Source organism: Rhodamnia argentea, chromosome 3 (assembly GCF_020921035.1).
Source record: "Rhodamnia argentea isolate NSW1041297 chromosome 3, ASM2092103v1, whole genome shotgun sequence".
In the NCBI taxonomy this organism is placed as follows: domain Eukaryota; kingdom Viridiplantae; phylum Streptophyta; class Magnoliopsida; order Myrtales; family Myrtaceae; genus Rhodamnia; species Rhodamnia argentea.
The window spans coordinates 13,259,250-13,271,446 of NC_063152.1; the positions used below are offsets into that span (position 1 = coordinate 13,259,250).

Below are 12,197 nucleotides of genomic sequence, written 5' to 3' on the forward strand. Positions count from 1 at the left end.
CAAGATTTCAAATATGTATGAACACTTGGACTTATTTTCACTTAGGACCACATGCCACGGCGTTTTTTGGATTGTCACGATCACACAAATTTCTTTGTTTGATGATGAATTTATTATTAAGTTGTTGATTAACTTGACTGGTTAACATTAGATAATTTTCTATTAAATGTCATTAGTGAGCCTATGACAAAAGCTAACCTAATGTCTTCTGACATGAAAGACTTCAATTACAAAACGGAAAACGAAGAATAAACAGAGCAAAGCCATTTCCACGAAGCTGGTTTGCGGTCTTTAACGAAATTGGTCCATACTTTGCGTTTTTGATCGAAAATCTTGGTCCATACTTAAGCACCAGATATAACATTATTTTCTGCTGGTACACTTTTTTTGTTATTTTGAGTCAGAACGAAAATCTTCATTTCATACAATAAAAAGAGTACATAACTTCAAAATAAATATGCGAATTCAACAAAATAAGTAAAATAAAAAAAAATTTAAAAAGTAAATTAACTCGGTACTGCTTGTAAAGACAGGCTCATTCTCTAAAGATAAATTTATTGTAATATCAAAGCACGTTCAAAGATTGATCACCGAATCTCGAATTATCATCGGTGTTGGTATACTTGACCCTGCGTGTTATTATATATCTCTTTTGAGTGTTGATGTGGTAAATTATTATATAGCAAGGGAAAAAACAACTTCTCGGAGTTGGGGATGACATTTCAAGGAAGCTACCAAAGTTGACCTAGATCACGAGAATCCTCCGCCCTAGAATTGGCCGTCGGCGAGAAGATCGATCGAGTGGGGAGCGAACTTCCTGGAAAACACAGTTTCAATCCTTCAGCTAACATTCGTTGCCGATTGTCGAAACTTCATCATCCAATGGCTTCTTCGTCCAAACCCGTGAAGGTTTATCACGTGTTCCTGAGCTTCAGAGGCACGGATGTCCGCGACAATTTCCTCCGCCATCTCTACGCAGCTCTTGACCTGAAAGGAATCTACACTTATGTCGACAGCGAGGAGCTCAGGAAAGGGGAGGAAATAGGGCCGGCGCTTACGAAGGCGATCGAGAAATCGCACATGGCGGTCATCATTTTCTCCGAGGATTACGCTTCCTCATCGTGGTGTTTGGAAGAGGCGGCGAAGATCATGGAGTGCCGGGAGGAGAGAGGCCTCATGGTCTTCACGGTGTTTTACAAAGTGGAACCCAGAGAAGTGAGGACGCCAAGAGACAAGTACAGAAAAGCCATGGACAAACACGAGTCCAAGTACGGGGAGAACTCGGAGGAAGTGAAGAGATGGAAGAAAGCTCTTTCAAAAGCCAGTAACCTGTCCGGGTGGGAATTGAAGGACGGGTAAGTAGAGTGCATACATTGAAATATCATGAATCACTTGTTTTGATTAGTGTGGAGCTCTTAGGGTTCTAACTCGACTCAGTCAGAATAGGTTTCGTTAAGTTGGGTACTTATGATTTTCATTATTGGTTGGTGATTGCTCTTTACTTGCTAAGTCAAATTGCTAAGACGATGCCACAATCTTTTTCCTTTTTTTTTTTTTTTTTTGGTCAGAGATGACTCAGATCATATACAGAGAATTGTGAAGGATGTTGCCACTAGCCTTGGCCGAACACCTTTGCATGTTGCTAAGCATCCGGTCGGTATAGATTCCCGTGTGGTTAAGCTGAAATCGATGTTAAACCTTGAGTCTCAGGATGGTGTTCTCATGATGGGATTGTGGGGAAAGGGAGGCATTGGAAAAACGACTTTAGCTAAAGCCATTTACAACGATATTTTCGGTAAATTCGACAGTTCAAGCTTTCTGGCAGATGTTCGCGAAACTTCAAAAGAATGCAAGGACTTGGTTACTTTGCAGGAGAAATTATTATCCGAGATACTATTACGGAAAGAAAAATTAGTAGTGTCTAGTGTTGATGCAGGTTCTGAGCTAATACGAGAAAGACTTCAGCACAAAAAAGTTCTCCTTGTCCTTGATGATGTCGATGACTTGCGCCAGTTAAATGCTTTAGCAGGAGAAGGCAATTGGTTTGGTAATGGAAGCAGGATAATTGTTACAACGAGAGACAAACATTTGATAACTTGTCATGCAATTGATCAAGTTCATGTGTGTGAAGTTAAAGCACTGGAAGACTGTGAAGCTCGTGAGCTGCTGAGCAATCATGCTTTTTCGACACACCAAAAATTAGAAATCAGAAGGGATTTGGTGGATGGTGTTTTGAATCATGCTGGAGGCCTTCCTTTAGCACTTGAGGTGCTGGGTTCCTTCTTGTGTGGTAGAAGAGAAGATGTGTGGGAAAGTTCACTAAAGAAGCTTTCTAGGATTCCCAACAAAACCATTAATGATGTGCTCAAAATAAGTTATGATGGATTGGAGGAAAATGAGAAAGAGATTTTTCTCGACATTGCCTGCTTTTTTAAGAGGAGAGATACTGAGTACGTAAAGAAAGTTCTCAATAGTTGCGAACTTGAGGCGGTAATAGGATTAGAAATCCTCATTGAGAGGTCCTTGATAAACATTGAGCACGAGCAACTGCAAATGCATGACTTGATTCAGTCGATGGGTAAGGATATTGTGAGACTAGAATGTCGCGATGATCCTGGGAGACGCAGCAGACTATGGCTATTAGATGATGTTGTCGATGTTACGTCGAGCGATATGGTAAAACTTGCAAATACAATCAAAATTCTGCTTTTTATCTTTGACTCAAATGACTAAACGTGCATAACTTAAATAGTCTTGTATACACAGGGAGATTGTGCTGTAAAAGCCATAGTGTTGGAGCCACCTACGCCGACGGAGATATATATCGATCCCGATGCTTTTACAAAAATGAGAAAGTTGAGATTGCTCATTTTGCGCAACGTGCATAATTCATTCCAAGGTCCTATTTATCTTCCTAATGAGCTAAGATGGTTTCGATGGGCCGGATGTGCTCGCCCGATTCCAGAATTTTCCCCTGGTCGAAAGAAATTAGTGGGACTTGATATGAAGGAATGCAATATGACAGTAGTGCCAAAACAATTTAAGGTGAGCATTTACCTACATAAGCCTTTTTATTGTCTACTTCGTCTGTGTATGTAATTGCTTTTTATTGACACCAAAGGAAGTGGTGTTCCTATGTTCAAAAAACAACTTGTCTACTTTCTTCAAGATCGCAAATACTTGCGTTGGGAACATTTTTACGTCTAGCAAAATTGGCATTTGAAAAATTAAGTGAAACAACTTAATTAGAGATATCCAATGGAAACATTTTGTTGATAAAATACACAATACAATTATAAATAAATGCAGAAAGAGAAAGATATTTCAACGTTTGAGAACTTTTGAAGAAGGTTATCCAATCGTAAGAGAAAACTATATGGAGAGCATAATAAATTTCGAGATTTAATTTTTTTTTTTTAAGGTCATTGTATCATAAGAAAATTCAAATTTTGGTGTTAAAAATATATGAGAGATGAAATAGAATAACCACTTTCAGGTTCTGTCCATGGGTATAATATTCGTAAATTAAGTAATTGAGGATAATTGATGGAAGAAATAAAATAAAAATAAAACAAATTAAAACCCTTAGAAGTAGGAGGTCTTCTTAAATTTGAATAATGATATTAAGAGTTATGTATACCATGTTAAAGTGATCATGAAACTAAATTGTTAGGTAAAGCACACTTGTAAGTGTGTCACGTGGCTTAATCGTTTTATTGTATATCGTTTGTAAGGTTTCAAGGTGCTTAAAAATTTCTCGATACAATATATAATTCTCACAAAATTAGTTTATAGTAACTTTGGAAAAATTTTTTTTTTTTTGGTCAAAATAGTAACTTTGGATGAAAAGTTAATTAATGGGTTAAGAAATTTGCTCAGAAACCAGAATAGTAAGCCCTAGGTTCCTTCCACATGAAGAGTGTTGAGGCCCAAGGATGAAAATCGTTGAAAGCACAGCTTCATACAAGCACCGTCTTTTTCCCTTTCAGAATGTTTTCCAAGAGTTAGTTTCCTTGTTTTTGCAGGACTTCCAGCAATTGAAGTACCTTAATTTCAGTGAGTGCCAGTCACTATTTCAAATGCCCGACCTCTCATGTACTCCAAATCTCGAGGAATTGGATCTCCAGGATTGCAAGAACTTGGTGGAAGCCCACGATTCAATTGCGTATCACGACAAGCTACTTGTATTGAATCTAAGTGGGTGCTCTGAACTTTGTGTTTTTCCTAATGTGCTCAAGTCGAAAAATCTTGGAGTTCTCGATCTTGATGGATGCACAAAACTCGAGAAGTTCCCTGATATTCCACATAAGCTCGAAGGCTTGAAAGAACTTGGGTTACAAGGGACCGCTATTAAAGAGCTTCCAACATCAATAGAAAATCTCGTCTCTTTGGAGGGAATGCATTTGAGTAATTGCAAGAACTTGGTAAGTCTTCCCTCCAGCATTTACAAGTTACAAAACATTGAAACCTTGGCACTTGGCGGTTGCACAAATTTAATCGAGTTTCCAAAGCACGAGGATTCAGTTGATCCGCACATGAAGTTCGGACTTTCAAATTTAAGCTGGTTAGATCTTTCGGAATGTAATCTATCCGAAGTAGAGTTTCTCGAGAATCTTTCCTGTTTTTCCTCCTTGACAAATTTATTTCTATCGGAGAACGATATTACTTGCCTTCCTACGTCCATTAATAAGCGTCATCAGTTGAGACAATTGGAAGTTTCAAATTGCCGTCGATTACAAGGGATTCCCGAGCTTCCACCGTTTTTGAGCATTCTTCGGGCAGAAGGTTGCAAATCTCTGCAAAAAAATGGAGAATTCACTTTAAATCATAATTTTTTCCGTAGAACGTCGACCATGCCTCTTGGTCAGGTTAGACTCTCTCTCTCTCTCTCTCTCAAATTTCTATGTGGAATTCAGTAGGATTACTTAGCAAACTCCAGTTAAATTCTTCTATTGGGTACTAATATAACAAGCTTTGGTACTTTCTAACGGTCTCTCTTTAGAACAGAATCGTCCTTCTTCCGTTATTCTTTTCCCGGGAGGAGAGATGCCAGAGTGGGTCTTCCCTGTTGAAGATGATTTCGTGTCTTTCATGGCTTCAGCGAACTTGTATGATAAGTTCATTGGATTTGTTCTCTGCGTTGTTCTCGGTAATGATGAACAGCAAGGCGAACACTCATTTGAGGTTGTACTACATGCCAATGACAAAAGTTGGGCTTACAATGAAAAGACTTTTGATGCGTTGGATTCGGATCATATTTGGCTTCATTATCGCATGTCAGATTGGCTTCGGGGAAGAGTCGATTTTGGTCAAAATGGTGAGAGTAATGTACGATTTTTGCTTACCATGTCGAGTACAAACGTGAGAAAGTGGGGATTCCGAATAATATGCAAGCCACTAGAAGACGATTTGAAGGCCGTGCTTCAAGACAATCAGCTAATGGATCCAGCTTTACTCTATGAGATTGGGCATGAATCAACAGACTCAGAAGCTGAGAGTTCACATATGCATGAAGATAGTTCGATCGAAACAGATCTACAGAAAGACTTGCAAGACTGTCAACTGAGTACTGACAAACATAGTCAAATTGTATCAAAGAGAAATCATAAGCTTATTCTCCCCCAAGGCATGCAAACCAGCGCAATGTCGACTGCCAATTCGACTGGCCGAGGTGAGCATGGTAGTGTTGGCTTGCAGCTGTTGTTAGAATGATCGAAACTTGCCGAGGAAGCAATTCGCGGGTAAGTGAACTCGCTGATCTTGAGTACAATGCCTCTTTTTTTTTCTTGTCTTCTCGCTTCTTTTCTCAAGAAACCTTGTCATATGCAGTGGTTCCCACTTTTACTCATACTTCAACATTGAAGTATTTTATGTGCCCACTCCAAATAGTGTTGACTTTGCCAGCTACAACAATGGGAATGATCAGTCCGGTAGAGTTGGAAGCTATTGAGCAATGGCGGAGGACTGGATTTTCAGCTGCAGAAGTTGCAGAGAAGTTTTCAGAATGCTCCCTTTATGTGGCATGGGAAGCATGCATAATGTGTGCATCATCAACATCATCAGTCATTGGTACATCTGCTGATCATACTGAAATAAAACTGAACTTTCCTAAAATGTGCTTATTCATAAATGATTAGATGACTCTTAACCCTTTTCCCAGGTACAAAGCAGGTATGCTATGGCTGTGCAAATGATAAATTCAGAGCCCGTGGCTCAATACTGTCGTTGAATTCAAGTGGCTCCGTGAATCTTACCCCTGCTTCTTTATCTCTTCTTCCTCACTCTTATTCACCACAGTGAGATTCTTTGATGTCTTTAATGTTGTCATATTTAAATCGGGAAACATAGTATCTTCAAAGAAATCTGATATTTTTATGTATGATGGAACTATGCTTTCTGACATGCCATGGACGATGTACTTGATGAAGAAATCTGGTTTTTCTTGCTTATTGGTTGCGGTTGTCTCTTCTTGCAATACACGAGAGCACGAGGCTACCAAGGGCGCGCACGACAACATTTTCTGGAGCAGAAATCTGTTTGGTAACACAACTTTTGGAGCAGTAAAATAGGCTTCTTAGATACTGGAGCTAGTGGATACTAAACTAAGGCTTTCCCTCTTGCACTAATTGTCAATTCTGGGCCATCACTCTGTTCTTCTTCCTAGAGACGATTCTCAGTATTTTCTCCTGATTCAATAGCTACAATCTGTGTCATCATATTAACAAGGGTTTCTGGAATAATTTCATTCCCGAGCGTAATCCTCAAGCTTTCCATGATAGAACACCTTCCAAAACAGGCTGAACTCATGTGCTTTCCACAACATTACTGTCTTCCATTGGCGTCTGTAAATCCACCGTAGTGCTCGGAACCGGATTGGGATTTACAGAGAGGAGCAGAATGGGATGCAGGGACAGGGGTCGAGGGGAGAGGTGATGGCGGTCTGGTCGAGTCGACGAAGAAGCAAAATTCCCTAGGGACGCCATTTTAACATCCTTTTGGGTGGTTCTGGTTGAGGCATCTGAAATGAAAGAGGAAAAAAGAGATCTAGTTCTATCGTTGGCGCGAGCAGGGATTACCATCGATGCTTAATACAACAAAACTGACTGTCTCTCGTTGAAGCCCTAAACAGCAAACAATCTCAATTCTTCTCCCTGTTTCGCTCTCTTCGCCAATTTTCTCTGCTGTCGCACTCCTCCCCTCGCCAATTCCTTCATCAAAAGGGAAGCAACCAAGCTTGTACTGGACAAGAAAAAAGTGTAGCAATTTGACAGCTCAATGGTCAGGCCTAAAATGAACAAGGAACATTTATTTAGACATGGCCACGGGCCGGTTTGGGCCGGTTACGGTTTTAAAAAATTATGAACCGGATCGGAACAGGCGGTTTCAGGCCTGTTTTGAACCGAAAAAAAAAAAAATAAGGGGGGAGGGAAAGCCATTGGCTCTTCGCCCTCGGGCCACAATATGGCCGTTGCAATGCAACGATTCCACCCTTTTTTTTTTCATTCTAAATTTTTTTATAAATATCATTCCCCCTATCATTTTTTCCCACAATTCCTCTCCATTTCTCTCAATTCTTCCAAATTCTCTCAATCCGCTCAATCCCACGTCAATTTTCTAAATCGGCTTTCCGCTTAATTCTCTGACAAAAATAGCAAGTGAAAGCGGAGCTGGTGACAGGGGAAAGAGCCCAATGCAAATGGGGATAGGGGAATCCAATTATCCTCAACCTTATAATCAATATGATCCTCATGAGTTTACATATTGGGTAGACGATGATGATAATATCAACTATGTTCCCAACGTCGAGCACGACCCAACGCAAGAAAGTTCTCATCCTCCTATCGGCGTCGAAGAAACGTCAACAACAAAGGAGCCGGAACAATGGGCTCGGGAGAGTACATCCATCTTATGGCAACACTTCGACAAGGTACATGTAAGCGGAGACAAGTACAAGATAAACTGTAAATATTGTCCAAAATCATACAATTTTAATAAAGGACATGGCTATGGAACATACCGTCGACATCCGACGTAAAAACATGCAACGCAAGCATGGATCGACACCGAGCAACAACAAATTTTCGGGTACGACAATCCTAACATTTCTCCTTCATTTCGTTATAGTAATGAACTTTATAAAGAAACATTAGCTCAATATGTTGCCATTGAACATTTACCATTTACTATTGGTGAAAATTTTGATTTGAATTTTTTTATAAACACTGCATGTACTCCGCAAGCAAAACCTGTTCCGAGAACTACTCTTAAAAGCGAACTTTTTAGGGTTTATAAAAAACAAAAAAGGCTTTGCAAAACTTTTTAAAGGATTTCAATGGACGTGTGCATATAGGTAGCGACATTTAGAGCGATCATTGGCAAATTCATTCTTATATGGGTATCACATGTCATTGGATAGATGACGATTGGAATATTCAAAAAAAATATTTGTATTTCGAGTGTTTGATGAAAGGCATTCGGTCAATAATATTTATAGAATAATTATGAAGTTTTATAAGAATATAATTTGATTAATAAAGTTTTTTCGATAGGTTTTGATAATGCCGCGTCAAATACCGCTTCCATTCCCGATTTAGAAAATATTTGTAAACCCTCTTTTGACGGAAAATTTTCTCACATTAGATGTGCTTGTCATGTTTTAAATTTATGTGTACAAGATAGTTTACGAACTCTTGAAGCTTTTCTCACCCCAATAAAGAGAGCAATTAAATTTTTTTGGATTCTTCCCCCAAGTTATGAAAGAATGGAGTAGATTTTGTAAATCACATGGACAAAAACCAAAATGATTTCCAAAAGATATTCCGACTCGTTGGAATTTTACTTACGAGTTATTTTATCAATCTTTTGCTTATAAAGATTTATTATGTTGGTTTATTTATGATAATGTTTTCGAAATTAGTTTACTTCAACAAGATTGGGTTGTTTGCAAAACAAAAAAAGAAGAAGATTTTTTTAAAGGTTTTAATGATGCAACTTATACTTTATCTGGTGTTTATTATTCTACTACAAATTTATTTTTAATAGAATGTGTTAACATTGCTGGTGTTTTTGTGAATATGAAAAAGATGCTCAATTAGCTCCGACTATTACAGCAATGAAAGCAAAATAATTGCATTATTATGCATGCATTCCTCTTGTTTATTTGGTTGCTATTGTTTTCGATCGACGTACTAAATTAGATAGTTTGTATGATTATCTGAAGGATTATTATTATGATTGTTTATATTTAATGAAATAGTAGATATTAAAACTATACAAGTAGAGGTTAAAGACGCTATAGTAGCATTATATAATGAATTTTGTAGTATATATGATTTAGGTGACAGTGCATCTTCTCAACCCAGTGCCCCACAAAGGGAGGAGAGTTGTAAACTTAGTGAAGAGTACAATCTGCTCATTAGTAGGCAAAAAAGACGAAAAGAAGCAACATGTAATATTTTCGAATTAGAAAACTATTTAACCATTGTTTTTGAGTTCCGTGATTCCGAACACAACACAGATTTCAAAATTCTGGAGTGATGGAAGAATCATTCAACTCGATTCCTAGTCCTCGCTCTCATCGCAAGACAGATATTAGCAAATCATTTTTCAACGGTTGTAGTTGAACAAGCATTTAGCGCTGGAGGATTAATTTTGGACGACCACCGTTCAAGATTAAATCTGGATCTTGTAGAGGCTCAAGCTTGTATCCATGATTGAACAAAGGCTAAATTTGGACAAAAAGAGCTGGATCGAGACTACGAATTCTTCAATAATGATAGTAGAGATATCATCGCCACGGGTACCACAACTGGTAGCGATGATTGACGATAAGGTGAATTGGAGTTATCAAAGGTGAAAGAACTACATGGTTTTGATTCTTCTATCCCAAAAAAATATGTAGGGGCTTAATGATAATTCATTAATGTCAAGCTCATTCCCTCTCCCTTTTTTTCCCTCCAAATTTGATTACAATGTACAATTTGATTATAATTTATAATTGATAATTTATTTTTTTTTATTTCATAATTTATTATTTAAAATTAAATTTTAAATTCGGAACCGGAACCGGTTCTTGAACCGGCGGTTCTGAACCGGAACCGGGACCACTCCGACAAGGGCCGGTTCCGGTTCCATCTAGGCCACGAACCGAAACCGGCGGTTCACGGCCCGTGGCCACGGCTACATTTATTTGTACCTGGAGGAGACTAGAGACTCTGCACCCGCTTCCGGTTTGGATTATTCTTCGGATGGGTTCAGGTTCAACCCTTGGCCCGGTCGCGTACAGATTCTCGGCAAGCGAAAAGCTGCGAACGGTTATCCTCCTCCTCCTCCAATTTCTTGATCGAAGTCGAGCTAAAACACAAGCGTTTCACAAACTCCCGCCACAAATTCAGACGTTCAGTAAAAAACCCATTTCCTGAAAACTTCGTCCGTTACTAAATGTGGAATAAAAAAGCAATCTTTAAGCGGACGGGCAACCTACCTGGGTATAGTCGAACTCGTCGGCGTCGGGCTTCCGCATCCGCTCAGGGTGAAATTAGAAAAGGAAAATAAATAAGAAATAGAATATTTCCCACAAAAAAAAAAAACAGAAAAAGAAATTTATTTCAAGAAAGCTCCGATCCCCGCCCTGTTCTTGCATGCACATTACCTAGTTCAAGATCTCTGCTCCCTTCTTCGTCTTCATCACTCTCTCTCTCTCTCAAAGAAACGAAAAACCAGATCTGTTTGTTGTCTGGGGACTTGCCAGAGAAAGAAAGAAGCAAAAAAGTGAAGACCAGAGTCGAGAGACCATCCCATCGCCCGTCACCCACGATGGAGGCGGCAAAGAGAGCGCCCAAGCGCCGGCGGGTCGAGTGCAGGCTCATCGAGAAGGAGAGCGCGCGCGAGGTCACTTTCTCCAAGCGCCACCAGGGCCTCTTCCGCAAGGCGGCCGAGCTCTCCCTCCTCTGCGGCGCCGACGTCGCCGTCATCACCTACTCGCCCCACGGCAACCCCTTCGCCTTCGCCCACCCGTCCACTCCGGACGCCCTCGTCGACCGCTACCTCTCGGGCGACGTGACCAGAGACGACGACGACGCCGCCGTCGGGGAAGCCGCTGCGCACAGGAAGCGGTACGAGGATTCCGTCGCGAAGCTCGAGGAGGCCAAGAGAGAGGCGGCGAGGACCGCGGCCGAGGCCGGGAAGCGGAAGTGGTGGCTGGACGACGCGGTCGTGGACGGCATGGAGGAGGAGGAGCTGGAGCATTACGTGGCGTCGCTGGAGGCTTTGCAGAAGTTGATCGCCGATAGAGTCGGAGAGTGCGGTGATTCGGGTTTCTACACCCGATTGCTGGCGACGGACATGGACATAAGCATGGACATGGATGCTGCCCTTCTGGCTGAACTGATACATTCTTGTTAATATGGGTCTAATCCGCTTTATTAGTTGAACATAATTAGGGATTTTATCAAATTCCTTTTGTTAATTTCTTCTTCTGTTTGGTTTTGCAAGCCTTATTGGCTTTCAACTTAGGGTTCGAGTTTTCGGGAGACGACGCACGATTGCCAAGTAAAAATCATGTCCGAGTTATGTTCTTGTCTTTCCTGTTGACAAGTATGACTAGACGAAGTTCGTTTTCGTTCTTTCGTTTTTTGCCAAGTGATCTTTCACGATCTTTTCTTTTATTTTTTGTGACGTCATTAGTATTGGATTAAAGTTTCGATTTTGAGTTGTTTCGTATATTTAAAATAAAAAGATAAAAAAAAAATACATATTGGTAAAGTTACTGTTTATGAGACATAGATTATACGTACAATTTTTCCCGTTTATGTCTGACTGCGCGATGACATTAGGAGTACAAATTGATATCTACCTAAACAGTGTTCTCTAGTTGAATTTTGGATGATGGAAATTGGAATTGACATTGTAACTCGGTTATGTGACGTGAGAAAAAAGGAAAGAGAAGTAGCAAGAAGCAGTTTTGAGGACCAAAATTGGATGGGATTCACAGAAGAGCTTGCATCATTTTTTACCCGGACGTCAGGATATATTGGTGAATCACCCACTAGTTTCCTCAGTTTTGTTTGTCTACTAGGACGAACTGCAAACGAATCATCTCAACCATGAGCAATTTGCTATTTTTCTCGTGACAAATCGAGAATTCCAAACAGTAACTTTCTCAATGTATATTCCTTAAAAATTGATTTAATGAAAAA

At 39.9% G+C, this 12,197-nt stretch overlaps 1 protein-coding gene across 2 annotated transcripts; it reads left to right on the forward strand.

The window, feature by feature from the left end:
- Nucleotides 1-787: 787 nt before the first annotated feature.
- On the forward strand, nt 788-5,925 carry LOC115757012 (TMV resistance protein N-like). Of its 2 annotated transcripts, XM_030697072.2 has the most exons (6): nt 788-1,355; nt 1,569-2,676; nt 2,767-3,045; nt 4,026-4,868; nt 5,008-5,741; nt 5,830-5,925. In XM_030697072.2, exons 1-5 carry the CDS (start codon nt 883-885, stop codon nt 5,710-5,712), a joined length of 3,408 nt encoding a protein of 1,135 aa, XP_030552932.2. In that variant the 5' UTR covers nt 788-882; the 3' UTR covers nt 5,713-5,741; nt 5,830-5,925. The 2 variants fall into 2 exon arrangements, with proteins under 2 accessions (XP_030552932.2, XP_030552934.2); XM_030697074.2 differs by lacking the exon at nt 5,830-5,925 and having other exon boundaries at nt 5,039-5,510.
- The last annotated feature ends 6,272 nt before the right edge of the window (nt 5,926-12,197 follow it).